This window comes from Papaver somniferum, unplaced genomic scaffold (assembly GCF_003573695.1).
Source record: "Papaver somniferum cultivar HN1 unplaced genomic scaffold, ASM357369v1 unplaced-scaffold_128, whole genome shotgun sequence".
In the NCBI taxonomy this organism is placed as follows: Eukaryota; Viridiplantae; Streptophyta; class Magnoliopsida; order Ranunculales; family Papaveraceae; genus Papaver; species Papaver somniferum.
In genome coordinates this window covers 4,494,962-4,520,520 of record NW_020621936.1, presented here as the reverse complement: position 1 = coordinate 4,520,520, position 25,559 = coordinate 4,494,962, and the positions used below count along the sequence as shown (strand labels likewise).

General features: G+C 34.0%; 1 protein-coding gene and 1 long non-coding RNA gene across 2 annotated transcripts; both read right to left on the bottom strand.

Annotated features, from left to right (window-relative positions):
- Positions 1-20,690: 20,690 nt before the first annotated feature.
- LOC113332029 lies at positions 20,691-24,521 on the bottom strand. Its single transcript, XR_003351288.1, has 3 exons — positions 24,111-24,521; positions 22,165-22,250; positions 20,691-21,021 (listed from the first exon to the last, which is right to left on the bottom strand). It is a non-coding gene; the product is annotated as an uncharacterized LOC113332029 (long non-coding RNA).
- On the bottom strand, positions 22,451-24,114 carry LOC113332028 (myb-like protein M). Its single transcript, XM_026578688.1, has one exon. It carries the CDS (start codon positions 23,983-23,985, stop codon positions 22,666-22,668), a length of 1,320 nt encoding a protein of 439 aa, XP_026434473.1. The 5' UTR covers positions 23,986-24,114; the 3' UTR covers positions 22,451-22,665.
- Positions 24,522-25,559: the final 1,038 nt, after the last annotated feature.

Below are 25,559 nucleotides of genomic sequence, written 5' to 3'. Positions count from 1 at the left end.
ATTATGATCATACTGTTATGAGATACTAATAGTGCAGGAAAGAGGGAAGATGAAACACAAGTAAGAACTTGTGAAGAACAATAACTACACGAAGAAGAATGCATACACTAAAGAAAAGGGCAGAGAAATGAAGAATGGAAGCAATTTAAAGCTACATCAATGTTAGATGGCAAAATGAGCTAAGTAACACAAACCTTAACTATACGTTGCAATAGATAAGCATTTTCATCATACAAGCATCATACTCGCATCATAAAAGCATTGCATAAGCATTTCATGGCATAAGCATCGCATACACATCTCATAACATAATCATCACATAAGCATTATGTTCGCATAAGTACTTTACAAAACTGTACGGAATAATATTGCAGAATTTCGCAATAATATCGCAAAATTTAGCAGAATTATTCAGAATTTCACTGGATTTTTCAAGAATTTCGCAAGATTATTCAGAACTTCACAGAATGATTCATAATTTCGCAGAGTGATTCAAAATTTCGTAGAATGTGTCAGAATTTCGCAGAATGTGATTCTTCCGAATGATGTGATTATCTAGCTCAATTATTTCGCACAATTATAAGCAAGTTGAAGATATTATACTATCGCATGAGCACAAAACATGAGACAGAGGCAAGATAAGAATGAAGAAACAACTCGTGCATTCAACATTTTCTCAAGGATTCTACCCTCATAGATAAAGCACTAAGGCAACTATGGATTACCAAGAAAATATTTTATGTTCTTTATCTCCTCGGCAAGAGTCATTTCCAAAGTGGACGTTCACTAATGAACAACAAGAATCCTCACCAAAAATGGAGTGATAATTTCGCACGAATAGAGGCAATACTTGTTATTCTCATTCAAGGACGGATACTTCTTATATTTTGAGGATCGAGTACTTCTTATACTTCTTCAAGGATACTTCATACTTCGCATACTTCAAGGGTTGATACTTCTTATTTACTTCGCAACGCTTCGGAACTTCACAAAAGAATAGAGGCAAGTACGTACTTTTCAAGTCCAGCATTCTTTCACTCGTTCCTTTATCAACAAAGATCAAAGACTACTCCAACAACACGTATCTCTCTCCAACAACTACAACAACAGATTTTTTCCTCTAGATCGCTCTTCAAGCAATATTCAAGAAAAAAGAGGCAAGATGTAGGATCAGAATCTCGCAACAACGACACGCTTGCGAAATTACTATCAATACATCACGAAGACATCGCAGAATGATTTCAGAAATGACATAACATATGACATCAGCTTAAACATGAGAAAAGCATGATGATCGTGCGAAATTTAGGATGTTTGCGAAATTAGAATTTGTAAGCTTGTGAAAATACCGCAAGCCAGATCCGAAAATAGGGGAAATATGAGTTGTCATCCATTATGTAAACACCTATATAAAGAGAAGAGCAGGAGAGAGAAAGGAGGATACACATTTTTAGGATGAGAGAGGGAGACACAATTAGAGAGAGAAAACAGAATTTGTATTATTATTATTATTATCTCCTTCTTCTTCCTTCTTCAACCAAGAGCTCCAAATACTCATTAATGGAGTCTCAGTTGTAATTCATATGTAATTACAAACAATCATAGTGAAACCTAACCCCGTGGATGTAGATCACATTGATCGAACCACGTAAATCTTGCGTCTCTCTTTATAATTTTAGCACTTTTATTTTTATTTTCATATCAAATAAGTTTAGATCTAGAAATCATAGTCATGATAGTACAACGGGTGTGTTGTAAAAATTTCCTGCAACTACAGACACTACCTCCTAAAGTTTTAGCTTTTCTCTGGCAAGCAGTCCACTGTTGTCTGCCTATGAGAGATAATCACGTTAAATATGTACTACTATGATAATGTTTGTCCTTTATGTTAGAGCACTTCTCGGTGAACTCGCAACTGTTGCTATCTCAAGCTTGTTTGTCAAGTTTAGTTGATCAAAACTATATACTTTATTTTTAGTCTACTTATAGCTATGTCCTGGATTAGGACGGAAGTGTGTAGTTGAGCTTTAGACTTCACGGCGTTCACCAATTGAAGAAGAATATCTACTGAAGAGCTTGGAGGAACTTTATCAACAAAAGGTATGTGGAGACTGAAACTTATCTATCACTCAGAAGTTTATTCTATTCTATCTTCTAAAGAGACTAAGTCGTATATCTATATAGACTTTTACATTATACACAATAGAAATTTAGAGCCGAGTTTATCTCGTTTATCTATTTCTCGAAATACATGTTGGAAGCTTTTAGCTTTGGCTAAAGTTCATCATCTACTTGACGAGTTTTTTTGTAGACAATTCATTTGTTGGAAACTAAATATTAAGTCAAGATGATCGTGTGAAAATTACCTTGAACATCTTACATGATTTGTGTGAGACAATCATTTGATGTTAACTTGGGAAGTTTCGTATTGATCGATTAATCACTTGAAAATTACTTGAAGCTAGTGGTATGTATAAGATTAACATTTTTGTCTTCTAAGGTCAATGGTTAAATGAGAGTTTTAGAACGACTACAATTCCTGGATATAACACAATATGTATACTTTTTATGTGCATTGTGAAGTTCTAGTTCAGGTCCGGAACTCTTGTTTGCGAATGGGTTTACTTGAGAAAGGGTCTGGAGTTGTTGTTCGCGTACTCTGTTTGCGAACGTCTAGATAAGGCTGAATCCCGGAGCTGTTGTTCGCGTTCTCTGTTTGTGAACGGCACGGCAAGGCCAAAGTCTGTAACTGTTGTTTGCGTACTCTGTTTGTGAACACAATGGTTAGGTTCTAAAATCGGTAAGTATGAAATATATACTCATGAACTCTGGTTCGTTTGCGAACTTAGTTTGCAAACTAAATTCCCTGGAACTATAATGAAATAAGGTATACAAAGTCGTTTTGCAAATCGTAGCATTATGTACATGAATTGGTTCTTGTATAAGTACTTGTCCAATTACAAACCAAACCGATTTTTTTTTCAAATGGTTCGTATTTATTTCTATGAGATAGTGAACATTTGAACAACTCTTTTGAAACACATTTGGATTCATTTGATTATCTATCATGATTGATTGATAATTATATTTGATCTAGAAGTGCTAGATGAATGTGGCTAAACTATAAGTGTTCATGTGTCTAACTTCGGTTAACTATATTGAGCTAACAAGATATACACGTTTGGGTACGGTTCATCCATATCTAAATATAGGTATATTTCATTTGTGTGTATCAAGCTAATACCATCTAACAGTGGAAATTGATTTCTTAATTCCTAAGCAGACTTAGCTTGAATATTAAATCAGAAGTTCATATAACGGTGAATATCAATTGCTTTGTTACTAAGCATTCTTATCTTTGATTGTAAGCAACCCTGATTTGAAAGACTATATAAGGGAGAAATCTAGCAACTGGGAAACCTAACCCCGACACGCTCGTGTGTCCTAGTTGCAAACTAGAGTTGATTTTCCTTTAACCTAGGTTTTCCAAAACCATTATTAGGTTAAAAACTTGAAGACTTCATTTGGGATTCGTGAAGCTAGATCCAACTATTTTCTCTGTAGTTGTGTTTTTTGATCTTACTTGTTCTATCGTATTGAGTTTTATCTTCTCTAAGATTTACTCGAGAATCATCTCCAATAGGTAAGATATAAAAAGTAATCACAACAGTTTTCATCTCAGACTCTTGTGATTCCTCAATAACTTCTTCTGTTAATCAATTAGGTTATTGCGAGGTGACTAATATTTCTAGGCTTCTCTTCGGGAGTATAAGACCGATTATTAGTTGACTTTCTTGTTCACCTTGATTTATCTAAAGACGGAAACAAAACCAGAATAGACATATCTGTGGGAGACAGATTTGTTTATAAGTCTTCGACTTTGGGTCGTAGAAACTCTTAGTTGTGGGATCATCTAAGGGAATCACGTGCGCAAAGTCCTGCTGAGATTCAACAAGCGTAAAGAACGCGACTATTAATCGGTGTGAGACTTGGTTAGGTCTCAACTACATTCCAGTCCGAAGTTAACTTGTAGTAGACTAGAGTCTGTAGCGGCTTAATACAGTGTGGTATTCAAATCTGGACTAGGTCCCGAGGTTTTTCTGCATTTGCGGTTTCCTCGTTAACAAAATTTCTGGTGTATGTGTTATTTATTTTCCGCATTATATTTTTTTATATAATTGAAATATCATAGGTTGTGCTGTGCAGTACAATCAGTTGATAAATCTGACCTTGATTGTTGGATAAAACTTGATTGACACTCGACCATTGGTCTTTGATACCATCTGAGTTATTCTCATATCAATCAGTTTCACAGATCTCTATCTAGTTGATTTACTGATTGTATTGAGAAAGAGATAAATCTCTTTGATATCTTTCTTGATTGAATCTCACTTTTAAGTTGGTGCTCTTGGAATTATATTGGAGTTTATTCCATACAGATTGTCGAATGAAATATTGGGTGTGGTTGTTATACCCCCACGTTTTCACTTTCTGCAACAATAATATTGAAACTCTACAACATGTTTTACTTGAGTGTTCTTATGCCATGGACATATGGCTCTTGATGGAACGTAACTAGTAGACCAAATACATGACTAAGACTTTATGGCTGGTTTAGAACGTGGTTGGAAACCCTACGGGATCAGTTTAGAAGATACAACACTACGTACAACTGGTAGGTATTTTCATATGGCATCGGTGGAAAAATTGATTAGCTCTTTTCTTGGAAGGGAAACAAATGACAACATCTATCCTGGTAATAAATGCAAACAAATATATCTCAAACTGGGAAAATTCTTCTAGCAATACAGGTAGTAATTGAAAAGGAAAGGGTACCAAGTACATCACCAATTTTTTTTGCATTTAGACCTATAAAACAAAACTTAATGCTATTAACAAGTAGATCCAGAAAATATTCTTGTATATGATTTGTATTCGTTTTATTTTTCTAATACAATCAATAGTTTGGATCAAAGATTTGTGAAACTGATTGTGTACAAGACCCCTTGAAAAGATCTCAAAGATCTCTGAACCTGATTGTGTACAAGGAATGATTTGTGTAGCTTACATGAACCCTTTATTTATAGTGAATGGTAGCTTGAACCCTAAGAAAGTTCGTGAGTTGTTTTCCCTTTTCAAGGCTCTCCTTAGTTTCAGAATCTTTCCTAAGTTACAACTCTAGCATAAATAATCAAAGTAATAACTACTTAATACAAGTTATATTTTTGTATTAATATGAATTACATATTAACTTATGGAGGAGTATAAACACTTTAATATGGTAATCAATTATGTGTAGAAGAATAACCATGTTTCTAAGAAGTGGAAACATCAAAAACTTGACTAAAAAAAGGCATTTAGTCACGTTTTCCCCACAATAATAGCAAACATAAGGAATGTTATTACCTGGATGTGTGTGTGCTGGCTTTGGAGCTTGATATACTTTTATATTTTGATCATTAGATGAAGATGAAAGTATTTCTCTTTTACCATCAGTGGTATCCTTTGGTTGAGAAAAATTTATAGTATTGACAAATTTTACCTCTTTGCTAGTATTTAGAGCATTTATTCTCTTATAGCTCAATCCCCATGTATCACAATGATTTTTAGTTGCTCCTACCTTTGAGGTTAATTTTTTCGATCTACTATTGAACTTTTTCAAGTCCTCTTCCAACGTCTTTATTTTATCAAGAGCAACAACTAGACAAGTCTCAAGGTTTTTTCTTCGAGAGAGACAAGCACTTTCTCTGTCTTCAAAACTCATTCATTGGGGTTAATCTTTGCTTCAGCTGCAACAAATTTCTCTTCCAATTTATTCAAACTTTGGAGAAGATTATCACAGGCAAGTGACTTTTTACTCAAGTCTTCCTCACGATCTTTGATGATCTAATTATTAATGTAATAACCACAATCAAGACCTTGGTAAAACCTTTTCAATTTACTGTTTTCTCGACAAACAAGAGTTGCAAAAGTAATGAGACAAGAAGTCGTCATCTTTTTCTTTTTCAAAGGGTCCAACAGTTTAACACACTTTGAGATTTCCTCATTTACATCTCTATCAATATTCGAGTCACCTTCATTGAAAATTCCATCCAACTATTTTCCTAGGCATGTTTCCCAGTTATCAACAGTTTTATATCACTAACAAGATGAACTTGTCAAGTAGATTCACTTGAGGTGCTTTCATGAAGATTTTCAGATATTGATCTTGATGAGAAAGTTCCGTCAGGTGTTAATTCCAAACATTCCATAAAATCATATTCTGCGTTGTCATTCGATTTTATGGGCATATGTTAGATTGGTACAAACATAGACTTACTAGGTCCATAAATTATTTGCCTGCTCTGACACCAACTGAAAAGGAGAGGATACCAATTACACCACCAAATAAAGGATTAAAGATACCATTCACTCACTGTAAATAAAGGGTTCATATTTGATTTTATGTTTATAGGTCAGATCTCTACAAACACATACTTATTAGGTCCTTACAGTATTTGCCTGCTCTGGTACCAACTGAAAATGAGAGAGTACCACATACACCACCAAATTTTTTTCTTTTTGACATATATGAAAAAACCTAATACTATTATCAAGCAGATCTTCAGAAAACATCCTTGTATATGATTGTATATTCAGTTTATCTTTCTTATACAATCAGTAGATTAGATCAAAGATACATGAACCTGATTGTGTACAAGGACTCTTGGACGATCTCAAAAATCAATATCCAAGATCAACCTAGAATCTACTGGAACAATATGCTGACCGAGTTCCAACAAGATCAAGTCTTGTAATCTATATTTCAAGATACGAACTCACAACAACAAGTCTTGTAGGTTCTATAAAGTTTTAGTTAAAAGCTGTCTAGGTATATTATCAAATCACTTGCTTGTACTTTAATTATATTAAACACAAATATAATACGGAGGTAAAAAGTAAAGAAAGACACAGAGAATTAGTTAACGAGGAAAACTGCACCTGTAGAAAACCCGGGGAACTTGTCCAGCTTGAACACCATACTGTATTAAACCGATACAAATACTATTATACTTCAGACTATAATATAGTTGAGATTAACTCTCCAAGGAATTCAGCTGCTGTCGTACTCCTTACGGCTATTGAACCTCACAAGATTATACGCACTTGTTTCCCTTAACTGACGTCTGTTACAGACTAAGAGTTACTTCAACCTTATTGAAGAATTTTTTATATTTTGCTTTCACAAAACACCTATTTGATTTTCATTTTGACGTGAACCAAGGTGTTTGATTTTCATTTTGACGTGAATCAAGGTTTTGGATATCTTGTATTTGTTTTCTACAACTACATGGTAAAAAGTAGATATCAAAACCAGAAACCCGATCTATTGTACAATAAAAACAATTGTAATAAATCTAGATATATCTTGTAAAACCTATTAAGGAATTTATGAGAAACCTTAAATGAAGTTTTCTTTCTAATCCAGATTTCGACCAAATAATGTCGGCATACGATCTTAGATTAAAATATATCAATTCTAGGGTTTTTGAGCAACAATTATTGAATGACATTATATCAGAAGACAAGGACCTTAGAATAGAAACAAATTATTGAATTAAACTAGATACAAGTTGCGTAACTATCTAACAAGATTATTACCAACTTGTGTTTTACGATCCCAATCAAAGTCTTTAGTGTCTCACTCTTGTTCTTGAGAACAAAAGTAGTGTAAAATAACCTTATGAAGCACACACAAATTTTCCAAGGGATGGTTTTTTTAGCTTACATGAACCCTTTATTTATAGTGAATGGAATTCTAAGAAAGTTCGTGAGCTATTTTCCCTTTTCAAGACTCTCCTTAGTTTGATAGTCTTTCCTAAGTTACAACTCTTGCATAAATAACTAAAAAAATAACTACTTAAATAAAAATTGTATTTTTGTATTTGTCTCTTAATAAATAAGATAAATTATAGTTTAACTTAGGAAGGAGTAGAAAACATCACACACACTTTAATATGGCAATCAATTGTGTATGGAAGAATTATCATCTTTCCTAAAAGAGGAAACATCAAAAACTTGACTAAAAAAGCATCTAGTTACGTTTTTGCGATTTAGTCCGTGAACTGCCACTGAAATTTCGTCGACGGTTTCCTTTTCACGAACTACCTTAGCAACCCATAGTAAGTGTTTCTTTAATAAATCACTCATAACTTCTTCGTTATAACTCAGAATTGAGTGACTCTTGGCTCGCTGTATTCATATTTTTATTCACTATAACATGAGAACCTTTCTATGGATAAATGTCACTATCACTAAAGTCTTAGGCTCAAATATCCTTGAGTATATACACAAATGTGTATTTATTGTCATAGGCATTATTCCATAGAGTGAGTACTTGTTTCGATAGATTAGAAAGGTAGAATTAAACAAGAGTTCCAAATGAAATAAGTATTTACATACTTTTGTTGATGAAATCCTCGTTGATGACTTAGTTTGTTCTTCACTCTTTAATCTTCGATGTTATTTAGTGATGTATGATACTCAACCACCATACTCCAACTTAGTTACAGACTTGACTTTAGTAGACTAAAAATCAAATATAATTTTGTGCATCTAACATTGACAACACACTTGATATAACAAAACTTGCGAGTTCGACTGACCGATGATCTAACAGTAATGTGAAGGAGTTACTCCTGCTGTGGACATGAGGCAGAGGTGGAAAATACCAGAAGCACCATTTGTTAAAATAAACTTTGATGTTAGTTATTATGATTTTACTAATCTGCTAGTATCAGACTAATATTAAGTACTTATGCAATAATATGCAAGGGGACCAGTTTCATTGCTACTGCAGTAGATGATGCTGAACAAGCTGAAGCAATGGGAGCTTCGCAAGCAAAATATGGACCAAGGAAATGAATCTTTTCCATGTGCATCTGGAAGGAGATTGTAGGAATGTGTCGGATGCTACTCAAGGAAATACATAAGCAATTAAATGGACAACAAATTAATGATATAATTCAGGAGTGTAGGCATATGTAGATAGTATAGAATAACGGAAATGTACATCTGTTCCTAAGGAGGCGAATATTATTGCAGATCTCCTTGCTAAGGAAGCTTATTCTTCTGTCTCTAGTTTATTGGTCACAATCCTCTCTTGAGAAAAACTCTATTGATTTGTTTTAATTTTTATAAATATTTTTCCTAGTAAAAAAAAAACATTATCTCTCCAAGAGGAGAGGTGATAATTCATGCCATTAACTCAAAACACGCCAAATAAGGTAAATTAGTTGAAAAAAATTAATTTTCTTTCATCTAATTACATTTGATATCTTTCAATTTCTTTTAAGTAAAATTATAGATTCTTTTAAAAATTTTAATGGCGCGTTTAGTTGCTGAAGGTGATATTTGTGAAACCTATAGTTTTGTGGAATTACATTTTCTTTGGCCTATTTGATTATACAAGTCCCTTGGATTCATGTTTTTCTATGATTTTATAGCTCGATCAAGTCCTCCATTTTGAATACGATCCCTCTCCTATGATTTGATGAATTAGTTACAGAGAAATTCATAATCCAACTTCTTATCATCATTATTATCTAATAATTTTTATATATCATATAACCACCATCGGACTTTGCTTCACAACCAGATCAAACACCTCAACACCTTTCTATATATTTGTTATTGCAATTATTATTTATTTCATGTTATTATTAATATGATTGAAGAAAGTGCACAGCCGCGCATGACTTAAATGCAAAAATTGGCAACTACTTACTTAATCGTATATGGCTTGTTATTTATAGAGGTAATGGAGCCTTCCTACCAACTTCTTGTAAATACACTTTCTTGTTTTAATAAGAGATATTTATTATTATCCTCTAAATTCTTTTTTACTCCCCTGATTGCCAACCAGTACCGTATTAGTTGAATATGTTGTCATGTTAACCTACCAACGAGCGTTATGAGAAACCATCCAAGGGAGCCGAAGCAGATAAGGGTTGATTATGTTGCAAGGGGAGGGTGCAAGCTAACTCTACCTTCCATATGAAACTCTACAGTATTGCGCCATCGATGATCGAAGTCGAAACCTCCTGGAGCGCATCAAAATTTTAAGGAATGGGATGACCAACTGATCTAGCTACGCGTTATTATTACTATTATTATTAGACTTAAATAAAAAATTATTATCTAGTTTAATAAAAAAAAATTAAAACGATGCCGAATAACGCATTGGATTTCAACCATGAAATTTATACAAATCAGAAGATTTTTTATTAACTTGCCAAACATGCCAGAAATTCACTTGATTCCTTAGATTTGAAATCTCCTTAAGTTAAATATTCCTCGGAATCACAATTTTCACATCAAACATACCTTAAAGGAATTTTTTATCAAAGGATTCTAGATGAACCATGGCCGACATCCATAACCGACTTTTAAACTGGACAAGTGCCTTGCACGTACAAGGGAATAAACTTTTCTTTCACATTTTGAAAACCAGTTTTACCCCTAACAGATTAGTAACCTAGCTTTCCTTCCTAATTTGTTAATACTACTAGTAATTTACCCATTAAATTTTAATTTTTACCAGAAGAATCCTTGGACTGTGATTGCGATCCACTCATGTGTTTCTATAGTCTGAAAATACCCATTTCACCCTCATGTCTTTATATATCATTTGGTCGTTCATCAAAATCCAAAAAGATCTATGCCTCACATTTCCTAATACCAATTTTTTGTGTGTGGTCTTTGGGGACCTTAGTCCTTAATTTTTTTATTTATATATTTTTGAAAAGAAACATTAAAATATTGAAGGAAGCAAAAAGAAAAAAAATTAGGGGCGCATAAGAGAGACACAAATAAGTCAAAAACTTCCGACAACAAAACAAAAATAACAAAGTCACAACAACATGCCCAGGAGGACCACCAACAAACACAACAAGGAACTGAAACTTCCTACAAACCGAACCAAGAATTTCTTCTTCTTAACCTGGGATCTACAACCTCTACCTAGATTTTTCTTGTCATCCTTAGAAGCTCTAGGATTTCCATTTCATTGTAACTTATGAAGCTTACTCTCCCTTTTTTTTAGAGTCACTGTCTACTTTTTTTAATATCATGTTTTAATGAAATATAAGATCTTTTTTTTCTCTCAAAATCCTTTTCTTAATCTTCTTCTTCGTTACTGGTTCTTATAACTCTTCTAATTGGAATTTATTTTTAGAAGTAAAAATGGCTTCAGGAAAATCCTTCCTTCTATCTATTGGAAATATACTTTCCTGTTTATAGGAAAAGTCACTGATCATCGATAAGGGGTTCTTTTTGGGAGAGGGATCCTTTTTGGAGGACAAGTTCTTATCTTTAACTTCTATCCACTCTCCTTTAGCATCTTTATTTAAAATCTAACCCCCTAATGACACTGCATCTAAACCGGCTCCATTATCCTTTATTACTGGATTTAGTGCACTATCAATCTTCGTTGGACCAACACTTGCATTCTTTTCCCAGTTCATGCCCAATTTTTCTTCATCCAAATCTTCACCTCTCTTTTGTTCTGCACCAAAAATCTTAGGCAACTGAGCTTCAGGCTTAAATGGACTCTTTACAGCCGATTTTACCGCACCACCAACTGCCAAATCTTTGCTAGCATTGTCTAAAATCTTCCCTTTAGATGAAACAATTTCAACTTCATTTGAGGTTGAGTTTCCTTCATTTGAGACCTTACCTCCATTGTTATTTTGATTCTTCTTAATATTTGAATCAGCATCACCCTTGCCCTTATCACATGTAGTTCCTTACACACCATTTAATTCTGAAGCTAATGGAGTTCAAACTCCTCCATTCACTATGATTATAGAATGGAATGAAATATTTACATAACTTTGCTTCCTTCATTAACATCCCCTATATATATATATATATTGCTCTTCTCTATCCCTTCAATGCCAATAAAGTTCGAAGGTATTGTCTCAATTTCTTCATCAGATATATTAGTAGGTGATTCTAGAGATGTACCATCATTTTCCTCCATTCAGTACCCTGTCATAGATATCAATCAAACACTTTTTTTGGTGTCCACCTAGACTTTAATTTCCTTGAGCAGTTTTTCACTGAATTTCCAAATAGCATACAACTTTCGCATTTTTGAGGCTTCTATTGGTACTCAACAGTAAGCTCAAAAGATATCTTTCCATCAATCAATAATGGAATGCTTGCAGGGTATGAGAAATCTGAATCAATTTTTATACAAATTCTAGCATACAATAACCTGGTTTGCTTGATGGTGCAGTCATCGACGAAATTGGTTTTCCTAGATAGCTAGCAATCAAACTTAATCTGTCATTGTTCCACATATGAAGTGGAACTCCATAAATAAGCACCCAAATTGAAACTGATTTGATATCAACAATATATTTTTCAATTAAATGAGTCCATGGTCTTAAAGTGAAAAGACACTTTGAGATATAGAAGGAACCAATTTCAAGCACCTTCCCACGATCTTCTTCATCATAAAATTTGAAAATAAAGGCGCAATAAACATGAAGTTTAATACTCATCTTTTATTTCAGTTTCCACATCTTGCTCACAGCCACTTTGACAACAGAAAATGATAAATGTTTCGCAGCAAAGTAATCACAACTAGATCTTCAAAACTCTTCATACCTACAATCGACTTCAATGATGGAAATTTCACCATCTCATTGATAAATTCTATACCCATCTAAATCACCATTCTCTAACAAGTAATCACCCACAAAAAAGATCTCAACCTTAGTCCTGGTTTGTTTAACTAATCTTCATTGTTCTTGTCCTCTTTGAATTAAGAAGAATAATAATGCCTTACTGAAACGTATGTTATCAAGGCTCTTGGATTAGTTATTTTTTTAGCCCTTGGATGTTAGCAATGAAGATAAATAAAGAAGAATTGATGAACTGATCTAATTAATCGAAGATATAAATTATTAGGGCATTAGTATCATGTCCTTTTTGTATACAAGCAGTTGACCGTTTGAAAGAGTTAATCACATGAGATTTTTTTGTGTGGATAAGTTAATATGTATCTCCGGTTCTGTTGCATTCACATACAAAATTAGTATCTATAAGCGTGAGTTGTAGATTTGTTGAAATGATATAAACGGCCAAATGATAGACGTAATGGTAAAATGGTTACTTTCGGGGGGGGGGGGGGGGGGGGGGGGGGGGGGAAGAGGGTAAAATATATGGTTATTTTTAAATCATATATACACATGAGTAGGTCGCACAAACACTCCAAAAACTCTTCTGATAGAAACTAAAATTTCGGATGTAAGTTACTATCATTAACAAATTAGAGGAAAAGCTACGTTACTAATTCGTTTAGGGTGGAAAACTCAAAAACCCATACTTCAAAACTCTTGTTTTCTTTTTTCGTTTTTTTTTTGACGACAACTCATTTACAAAGTAATTAACGCTGTAGGAATGAAATTGGAGACGGAGAAAAAGCTTCCAGAGAAGTGCTCTTTGACATTACTGGTGTTGTGGTGATATATGTAGTCGATTTCGGCCGTCTCGGCCGAAATTTCGGCGAAATTCCGGATTTCGGTCCAAGAAGACGAGATTTTGTTAATTTCGGCCGGAAACGCGTTTTTCGGTCGGAATTTCGGCCGGAATATATATATATATAATTTTTTTTAAATTGAGTGGATTAATCTCAAGCACAAAAATTAAACAGATTAATTCACTCACTAGTATTATTTCTTGTTGTTGTGTTTGAATTTCTTGACATAAAATTATCATTTGGTGTTGATGATGAGGAAGGTGAACAACCACATTTACTAATACTATGTTTCTTTTAACTGGGTCAATACTCCCTCAATCTTCTAGTCTGACTCAAACTAGGATTGGAATTAATTGAACCTGGCAACAAACACTTCTTATTATAAAAATTGGAACCGAAATTACACCGAAATTTGAAAACGGAATCTCCCCGAGACAACGTTGTACCAGTGTCTCGCTCGAGACCGAGATAAACCGGTATCCGAAATTAACTACCTTGGTGGTGATCACATGAAGACATGGTCAACCACATTCTTCTTTTGATTACATATATTTAAAATTGAGAAATGGTGGTAGATACATAAATCATATATATATATACATCTTTCAGCCAAAATAGACATAACCGGTAATAATAATCTAAAGGTGTAACAAAATGTGCAAATTGATAATATTATAGTTAAAGCTAGGACTTTGTAAAGCAAAGTGAAAGTGGGTCAATATTTTCACAAAATTAGAGATATAAAGGATATACACTTTTGAACCAAAAAGATGATAAAAAGAAAGCTCGCTATCATTTGGGTTTTTACGGTGATATCATATTTAAAGAGATGATCAACATCTTAGAGAGAGAGGTGGGCCGGTGAAACTCCTTCGTTGCATATATATATACTCTATAATCCATATGTGCTGCATTTGAGTTTGAAATGAGGCTTGAGTTTCAGATCACTCAAACGATACACCTAAGGATTATGGAAATATGGAGAGAGAGGACATGGTGATGATGATGATTACTAAAAACCAGATACAATAGGTAGCACTGGCATGGGCCAACGTGATTCCAAAAAAAGAGATTGTCACATGTCACAACAGCCTCTCGACTAAGACCTCAATCTCACAAAATCTTGTGTTTAATCATATCTCCTTTTCGTACAATTACTTACATCCTCCCCAAGTAGTTCGTCCACTATATTTCATTATTTATTTAGTTACATTTATCTATTTTATTGCTAACTAATAATATTGTCAAGCTTAAATGTAGAAAAATCTATATTGTATTATTGTGCAAGTTAAGTTTTTTGCCTAGCTAGTTCGTTGAGATGTTTTCTTAAGACTTAGTCTAATGGTACTCCGAGATCCAGGATTTGGAGGAAAAAGCGTGGTCTAATGTGTCACTGTTAGTCTGATTCCCAATTGATCCAAGCGATTGCTTGGATCTAATCTGGGTGCAATCCAGGCACACCATTAGAAATGGTGCATCCAAAAAGTGATATACGCCATTACAAAAGGCGTGCTGTAGCATATTCGAAAATTTTGTTCCCTCGTACGTCGTTAGAAAAGGCGCGACATGGTATTTCAAAAGGCGTCCACTGGTGACGCACCATTGAATCTTCTTAACCAGTTTCTTATTTTTTGTTGAAAGAACTAAACATACAGAAGAGAAGAGGAGAAGAGAAGAAGAGTCGCTGCGTGTTTCAGGATTTAACCCTGACACGCCATTCCTAACGGCGCGTGCTCTTATTTCAATGATACGCCATTTCTAATGGCATGCCGCGCCAATTCTAAAGACGTTCCAATGCCGGATCCTGGGTTACCTCTGCGGCTAGGCAAAGCGTTTTGCTGATGTGGTTTCAGGATTCAGCTTGAATCCTGGAGGACCATTAGACCCAGTCTAAGAGAGAATCCAAAAGCAAAATTGTTGATCAAAGACCGGAAAACACTACAACGAGTGGTGCCAGATTTGTTTCCTTTGGTTAGCAAGATTTGGACGGCCGTTAACCTTTTAGGCTTTACATAATGAGTGGTAGAGAATGTCTTACATTTGTAAGTAGCTCGGTCGTGATCCAAAGTTGTTCGAGTTTCCTTCTCAGCTTCATTCGAGTTTCCTTCTCAGCTTCATCGCACTTTATTCTTTCGACACATCATCTTTTCGAATCGGAGGAAAGACTAGCTAAAAAAAAGATAGCTGAAAGTGAGCGAAAATTATTTGATCTAATAAATTATAAATTATAGAGCAAATCTAATAAATCCAAACCCAAATTCTCTTATAGAGCAAATCAAAAAATTCATACAACAATATCCTCAAGAGAATATTCAGAAGAGCAAAAGGGTTCAACAAGGTATGGTCTTTAAGGAAAAATGGTCAAACTTAACATCGGACTGGATACTCTTCATAGATGCGGCTTTTAAAAAGGAAAATTTCACCATGGGATATGCTTTCATCCTATACTCAGCGGACAACGAAACTTTTTATGCACATTGCATCTGGATCAGACAAGGCTTCTTCGGCTTTCCATGCAGAATCCAAAGCTTTATTAAAAGATTCTTCATGGTTGAGTGAGAATATTTTATCTAGTGTCACCTTAGTTACGGATTGCAAAATGTTAGCAGAAACCATCAAAAAGGAATGTAAGATCCCAGATTGGAGTGTAGAAAACACCATAAAGGCGACTCAAACAATTCTGCAAAAAATCCCTCAAGCTCAGGTGCAGTATATTAATAGAAGATATAACTCTGCAGCGGACAACTTAGCAAAGGAAGCTCGTGTAAAGCATCTTCGACACTTCTCAACCCAAATTCAGCTAAGGCTATCTCAATCTAGTGCGATGTCCAATATATTTGAAAAAAAAAAAGATATTGTAAATCTTATGTACTTTATTTCTTGATTAATATATTCTTTTTCCATCAAATAAATAAATAAATTATAAATTATGAATTATTTGATTTAATAAGTTTTTTTCAAGGGATAGGAAACCCTACAACATTTCTTCAAGATCATAAAGTAGTTATACAATTTATAGTAGTTCCACCAATTATTGGCTAACAATTTTATTCCTTCAAAATCAAGAACAAACTCAGGAAACTTTCTTCTCTCGTGAAGGAGAGGAACCAACAACTAGGTATAAACTAGTTTTGAAAACAAATCTAGTATGTAGACGCAGAAGGCAAAGACTGGATCCGATCCAACTCATTGTTCATTAGGTCATGTAAATAATGTGAACTAGATTTATTAAATTTGAATTGGCTAATGCAATCAGGGTGACACAGACCCAATTAACAGTGGCCATTAACGGTAGCAATGGTAGTCTAAGTGGGTATTTAAGTGTCTAGATCGAAACAAATCAGTCTGACTCGGTTATGAAACAGTTATAGAAAAACTTGAAGATGATATCCATCTTTTTCTTCTGTCTTTGTTTCCATCAAAGAACAAACAACAAGCCTAAACATCAAACCCAAAGGAACGATCCCAAGATTACAAATTACAGAGACTAAATTAGGAAATGTAAAAATTATCATAAACCTAGATCTTACATCCCAAAACAGAGATCTAAATTTGGCTAGCTCAGTGAAACAAACTAGGAACTTTAGATCACATAAAGATAAAGTAGATTTACAATCTAAAATTTGATTAACTCCCAAAAGTGAGAAAAACCCCAAGCTGCAAAGATTAGGAGAAGGAGATGCCAAAAAAATAGCACTGATGTAGTTGTTGTTCCATTTGACTCGCAGATTTGCACAGAAGAAGCAGATAACATGATCTGATTTCTTTGTTATGATAGCTCACAACCAATAGATGCTCTATCAGGTACAAATCTAAGCAGAAAAACCATGAAAACAAGCAATAAAATCAGTATCGAAAAAACCCAAAAAGGTCACTAAATCTAAATTAACTATCACAACAGCAAGATCAGCAGAAACTAGAACGAATGGTGATGATCCGTTTTGAGCCGATCTAAGCAAACAAGGTTCATTCTGCTGTTGTTTTCGTTGAGGAAAAAGTTTTAGAGAGAAAAAGTTTCTAGAGAGATTTTTTTTTAAATATCTAATATTTTAGTGGTGTTTAATCAGTTAATCATCACTAAATTAACATATTTATTTTATCTTTTCTATTAGTATTTTCCTTAATCATCACTAAATAACCTCTTTCTTTTATCTTTTCTACTGGTAAGCCCGACATGGGAATGCATAAGCTTTCCATAATATACCTAATGACTTTTAGGTGTGATTTTTCGGAAATGGTATTCAACTCTCTATTCACAAGTCTATTCAACACCCAGTGCTAAGTATCACAAAGATACTGGGTCAGGACTGTTCCGCTGGATAAAAGGATTCATCATTTGAGAAATGTTGTTGAGCTAGCCGTGAGTAGAGAGTAATTTTAGAACTGTGAATAGCGCCTCGAGTGATTTTTTACTCATGCACATAACAGTCTTCCAGGTGAAATAAAGTAAAATAAATATACAGAGAAAGAGACATACAACGTGTCCATGGTAAGGAACAACGACAACGACACATCCAACAACGTGAAGCCACATGATTTCTTTCTTATTGGCATCCATTGTTTCACCAGACAAATTCCCTTTGCATACTTATTCTCCGGATCCAAATATAAGAAGAAGAATGGAAGGTCGCGTCCCTTATATCTAATTTGGTCTTGGTGAACGTAAGGGGAAAAACTAATTATCTCAAAGAGGATGATATATCTTATTATGTCTAAGTTGTTAGTGATTGATGAAACATGAAAGATATACTTAGTTGATATAATTATGATTTAGTATTTATATATTCATTAATATATCACGCTAACTTTATCTGTTTCTCTCTTTTTTTGATCGGTAAAGAGAAATATATTGATTAAAAGAAAATGGTACAAAAAGGCTTGTACTATCCCCAAGAGTACAAAAGTAAAGAAAAAAAGAGAAGAACAAAAATAAGTTACATACAACTTCTAAAGTTACATAGAATCAAAGTAAATTCTAGGCCAATTGGAAATTGCATCCTGGAAAGAAGGTTGTAAGTCCTGAAAAACTAGACATCAAGTGAAGAGTTGATATTTTATCTTCTGTTGAACATCAGCTGGGAATCGGTTTTGTTTTCGAAAGCTCTTTCTTTCCTCACAAACATATGCCCCATAGAATTTCCATAAAGATCATGGACTAAATCCGGTACTCTTGTTTTGAGCGAAAAGAAACATTCCAAGAGAACAACATTGTAAAATTATCATCAGGCCTAGTGAAATGCCATTTCAGGTTCTGTTCGAAATGAGCCCATATTTTTTTTGAAAACTCACAATGTAGAAAAAGATGATTAAGTGTTTCATCGTGAGAGTAAAACAGACAACTTTTAGGAACCTCAATGCCTCTCCTTTCTAGCATATCCCTAGTTGGTAAGCTGTTATGAGCCACAGTCCACAAGAAGAAACAAATCTTAGGAGGACATTTCAATCTCCAGCTATACTTGAAAATGTGAGAATTATCATTATCAGAAGGTTCTTGAGATAAAGAATCATAAGTAGACTTCACAGGGAAAATACCTTTACTGCATATATCCCAAACGATTTCATCTTCTGCATCGGTATTAAGAGAGACCATGTGTAAATTTCTTTGTAACTCCTCTAGCTCAGCTCTAAAATTATTATTTTGCCTTTCTAGGTAATTCCAGATTCCATTGATGTTCCTCTTCTTGAAAAACTTTTGCTATAGTTTTATTCTTTGCTCTTGAAACTGCAAATAAATTTGGATATTTCAAATACAAAGGAACATCCAAAAACCACTTGTCCATTCAAAAACTGATATTACTACCAAATGTAGCTTTGAATTTTACATGACTTTAATAAAGAGTTACACTGCATACAATACCCTTCCAAACTGATTGCTCGTAAACTGATTGGTTTTGGAATCTTAGAAAACCAATGTAATGCTTGAGACCCTTATTTCTCAAACATAATTTCCATCCATATACATATTTCTCTGTTCCAAACCTCCAGTGTCATTTAATTAGTAGAGCTTGATTCATTTTTTTTGACTTCTCTCCAAATTTCTTATTTTGCACAAAGCTGACCATTTCACTAAATGAACTTTTTTTCTCCCTTTATTGTCATGCCACAAAAAATCACTCATGTATATTTCAATTTTCTTAGCAACTGAAATAAAGTAAATTAAAAGGTTTGGCAAGGTCTCGCGTCTGCTTAATTATGATCAGGTCCTAGACATTTAAATGTAATACCTATAGCTCATCTGATACCTTTATTTCGATGAGATTGCGGGATGCAACATCTCGTTTATGTTGAATCTAACAATGTCAACAAAAATAATAATATATGAAATTAACTAGATCTCTCTTCACTTCCAAAAGAAAAGAAAAAAAAAATAGATTCTTTTCATCTTTCTTTCTCAGATTTGGTCCTTTTGGACCAGATCTGAGCAAGGATTATTGATTTTCTTTCATTTAAGTAGATTTCTAATTGAATAAGATGTTGTTAGTTTTTAAGTTTATGGTGTCTTTTGACACATTTCTTCACCATTTTGGTGATTTTATCTTCGCATTTTGGGCGATTCTTTTTTCGCTTTGAGAGTCATTATTTCTTCACTTTGATGGTGATTTGTTCAATCTTTGTTGGTTGTTTCATGGCTTGTTATCCTAGATTTGAGAACATCAACGATTCAACACGACATCGCTTTGAGTTCATCTTCAACAAAAGGGATTTAGGGAATCCGGGTTTTTCGTTCATATATACAGGATTACGGGCTAAGCACTCCTTTCTTTTTGGAGCATCTCTTGTTATAGAAGACAAACATTCAAAATGATCAGAACTGATTCCAGATTATACCATCTTTTCTCTCTACTTTTCGTACAAAAATTGGGTACCTTTGCGGTATTTTTCTCTTTCTCTTCGCGAATTACATGTAATTGGTATCTTTATTTGTATTTGGGTTTTCATTTTCTTATATTTTGATGTTCTTTTTCTTGTAAACAATCATGTAATCACCTTTTTGGATTGAATGAAATGTGGTTTGATTGTTCATCAAAATAAAAATAATAAAAAAGATATAAAAAAATAAAATAATAATAATAATGAACATATTTTCTTGTTGCTAAAATAATAATAATAATAATATATTTTTTTATTATTTTTATTACAATAAAAAATGCTATTACAATCATGTACTTTCACTCCAAGTCATGCTATCCATGCTGCTGTGCTGTCACTTGCAAGAACACCAAATATCTGGACAAACACACTGAACATGGCTATGGTTTCAAAGTATTGGCATTCACTACTTTAGGTGAACTTGGTGAGGACATTATCTTTTTTCTTAAGCGGTTGAGAAACTGCCTTGCTAGGCAATAATGTCAATTGCAAAAGAAATAGTTCTCTCTTTCAGATTAGGCATTGTTATTCAGATAGGTGTTGGAGCCCAGCTTGTTGCTTGGTTACCTTCCACCAAAGTTTCAACCGATATGTATTGATCCTTTGTAAATAATTGATAGTTTCTGTAAAAAAAATATATTAAAAGTAAAAAAAAAAAATTAAAAATAATATATATAAAACATGTATGTGCGCCGATCACCAGGTCAACGTGTTCTTTGCGGATTGCGAACTCAGCTTTTATACAGTTTGGTATATAACTATTCTTATTCCCTCTTTTCTTTTTGTCTTCCATAAGCAATATCTAGCCGTTATGCCATTGTTATAAAAAGCACTAATCATGTATCATGTCTCGTTTAAATTTATAATACTGCTAATGCACTTTGCTGCACTTTCATGATCACATTTTAGTTTTAAAGCATAAGTATAAACATGAGTAGAAAAAGACAATTACTGCGCTAAATACATGCACGAGGACGTCGAGGAGTAATTATACCTCAGTACCCAAATATTTTTGTGCTTGTAACCCTAAAATTTCGCCACCAATCCCTCGCATTTAGCCAAAATAATAGAAACAGATTATAAATAAAATATAATCACCTACTCCCTCCGTCCCACTTCTAAGTGACCTATTTGAAATTTGCACAATTTTTAAGGCAAGCAAGTAACATAGTATTTTTAATCATTTTTTACAATTATACCCTTATGAATAATAACTAGTGAAATTTAAAAATGGTTTATCTCTCAAAATACTCCACGGATGTTCGCAAATTTCATACAATTGAAAAACATTTTAAAACACCTACGTAACGAATATAAACATGCCTATCAAATTATACATATTTCATATATTATTTATAATTAACTAAAAGGATAATTCCGGAATATCTCATTGTTTAGTGATATAGGTCACTTATTATTGGGACAAAATCTAAAATCAAATAGGTCACTTAGGAGTGGGACGAAGGGAGTATATTCTATAGGGATTTTCTTTTAAAATTCTTAGTGTAATTCGACCTAACGAGAAGCTTTACATTTTGTAGCAGGTAAAGAGTTTCTAGTGCAATTTGACCTTCCAAGGAGAGGGTATCAACTATCTAGACCTTCATTGGCGTACTTTAATGTGAAATGATAAGATAAGAAAACATCTTAATGTGAACTTGTGATTAAAAAGAAAACACAAATTAAGCAAGTCTTAAGTCTTGCTTTAAATGCACCTTTCTAGCAGTAATATCTATATTGAGATTAGGGCAAAAATTCTAACTTACTAGAAGGTACAAGGAAGTCAAAAATTCCTTTGTTTGGGTTCTCATTGCTTGATTCTCTTACACATTCCATCTTGCCTATATAATACCTAAATCATGTAAAGCCATCAAGATAAAAACACAGCACTTGTTACCAAAATTAATAGAATTAGTACAATAGTATCAAAAACGAAAACCTACTATTATTATATTGAAAATATTAATTAATAATCAGAGTTTCCATGAAGTTGCATGTACTATGACTATTGACTACTAATTTTCACCTATTAACAAAACAAAGAGCTAGCAATTGACAAGAATTTTCTCAAAAGTTCGACGAAAATAAAAAAAAATCTGTAGCTCTTTTACTATGTTTAGTTGGTACATATATAAAGGAATGAAGCAACAGTAGTTAATTCTCATTTCTTTCTCTCCTTCTCCTTTAAATTTACGAAACCCTAAATTAATGAGAAGATGACATACACATATATATGAATGAATGTCAAGCATATATATATATCTTGATCACCTCTTGTTAAAACCATCTCCAATATTATCGAACCCTACGTTATCGGTATGAAAATCCGATGTTGAGGAACCTGTGAAGTTCATCTTGGAATTACTAGAAGTGTTAGTACCACTAATACGTTGTGAACAGTCGTAGTTACCACTGAAGGATGAGCCCAAATGATCATTATTTTCATTACCATTATGATGACGTCCACTGTTAATCCCTAACGCCATATCATTAGAAGTATCAACAACATTTGAAAGAGTACCCCCAAGAATACCATGACTAGTAGTTGTAGCAGTCGTATTAATATTCATATTGAATTCTTCCATTGCAGCCATTCTAAGCTGTGGGTTATCATTTGATAATGACGATTGCCGAACTTTAGATTTATCATGATGAGCAAATAACATGGGTACGTTCGATTGTTGATGATGATTAGGGTTTAAAAGAGATTGAAATGTGAGGCTCTGAATGTTTAATAGATTTTGAGGTTCATTAGAATGATGAGCACTATCAGTGGTACCAGTAGTATTAATGGAAGTAGAAGATGAAGGTAGTTGATGATTAACCTTATGCGGAAACGGTCTTAAGAGGTATGGAGGTGCTGCAGAGGTCGCTGAAGTATTGAAAAGATCAAATCTGCTTCGAGGGAACACTGGCGTAGAGGCGGAGAAAGGTGCGGCTGGGATACCGGTGAACTCTTGCACCATAGCTCTAAAATTCGATGTATCAGTGGTGAGAACAGTTGTGGGTGCACGTCGAGAAGCTCTGGTTCTCTTCTTAGGATTTCGGGTTGCTTTCTGATGATGATTATCAGATGATACCCTGGCACTACCATCACCAAGAGATGGTTGTACTAACGGGTTCGAAAAATGGATATTTCCACCCAAATATTGATTGTGTTGCTGTGTCGATGATGATGGTGATGATGATGAACCCATTAGATTATTGTTGCTGGTTGAACTATTAGGATCTACCGACGTAATAATGTTTTTAGGCCAAACCATATCAAGATTTAGCAAAGAATTTTGAGTTTGTGGAGAAGATCTAGATGATGAGAAAGGGTTTAGATAGTTAGAGAGATGATCAAAATTTATGGAAGATTGTTGTTGTTGGTGGGGGTGGTCATGAGACATATGAGGGTGAAGTGGTGGTTGTTGTTGGTTGGAATTAGAAAAGAAGTTACTATTATTATTGACTTGATGGGTGTTATTGGAAGGATTCAAAAAAGCTGAAATCGATGACTCATGAGTATTTCTTAGTGAATCGTATTGATCTTGATCATCTCCACCACTCGATGAATTCAAACTACAACTATTACCAGAATCCATGTCTACCTAGCTAGCCATATATTTCTAACACCTGAATATGAGCTAGAGCTAGAGAGAAACAAATGAAAGAGACAAAGAAAGGAATATTAATAATCACTAGAGAGATACAGATTATTCTTACTTACCCTAATGAAGAAGTACTTTCATTCAAGAGTTTCCCATGATCATGACTTTTGAAACCCTTACCATTACTTCTTTCAGTTTGGAGAAAGGGTGTATGAGAATTATTACAGAGATCCCGATGATGCTCTAGGTATGGAGACAAAGAGAGGGAAGGGAAGAGAAGAAGAAGGAGAAAAAGAAGGAGAAGAAGAAGAAGATGGAGGTAAGAAAGGATGTTTTGATCTTTTTCTCTTCTTTTTGAGTTTTTTTTCTAACAGAGAGGCGGCTTCTGTTTAACTTTCTACTTTAAAAAGATCCTCCATAGATTACAAGGTGTAGAGTCTTTTTCCATGAGAAGAGGGTAATATTGGCATTTGCAAAATTGTAAATGTTGATTATTTAGACGTACAGTGTGAAATGATGAATGAGGTTGATGAAGTTGAGAAAGGGAAAGGGGGTAAAGTTTGTAATTCAATTCATTTAAATAATAACAAAGAAAGGGAGTAGGAATGAGAGAGATTGAGGTGGGCAAACAAACAACCAAATTGTGGAGAGGACTGAGGAGGATGGATGGTTGTTGTTGATAAGACATGAGGAGAGATCATTTTATTATCACCAGACCACCACCACCATTACTTACGTATGAATTAGCTATCATCACCATCACTCTTATTTTTGGTCTCCCGTGTTTACAAATAAATGACATGACATACATGCATATGGGCTGATTTATGCACCAGACCCCAGTAAGTATATGCATGAGATCAAAATTAAGAAAATTATGCACCAGACCCCAATAAGTATACCAATATTTTGAACTTCAGGGACTCAGAGCACAAGTTGTGGAAAGTTCAGAAGTCGAACGCAATTATGGGCTGATTTGCCAGCGTTCCTGACTTCATGTGCATCTAACGACGCCTTCTTTCGCAACAGTGTTAGGGACAGATATAAGCGTTGCAAATTCGACAACCAAGATCAACTAGACCATCATTCACTGACATGATTCTGTATTATTCTTAGTACAATTTGTTACCAAGATCCGGAAATTAGAGAGAAGAAGATAGAAGATAACAAAGAACATAATAAGATTTGGAATGTAGGGAGAGAATTAAGACGAATTAGAGAAGGACGAGAGGAAGAAGAAGAATATCTCGTTCATGTGAACGATCAGGAAAAAGTTGAATTCATTAATCATGCCTCACCCTCACTCGCTTACAAATCTATAGCTACCAATCATAATTCCTGAAATCGATTATCCAAAACTCAACACTGGCAACATCTTCCCGGCTAGCTAAACCAAAAATAAAAGATTAAAGAACTACTCAAATTAGATGGGGTACTCTCCTAGGGAACCCCAGGTACATAATATTACTCCTCCCTTGAAATATTATCCTTGTCCTCAAAGATAAAATTTGGGTAGTGAGCTCGGATATTCGACCTATCTTCCCAAATAACATATTCAGGTGTGGAAT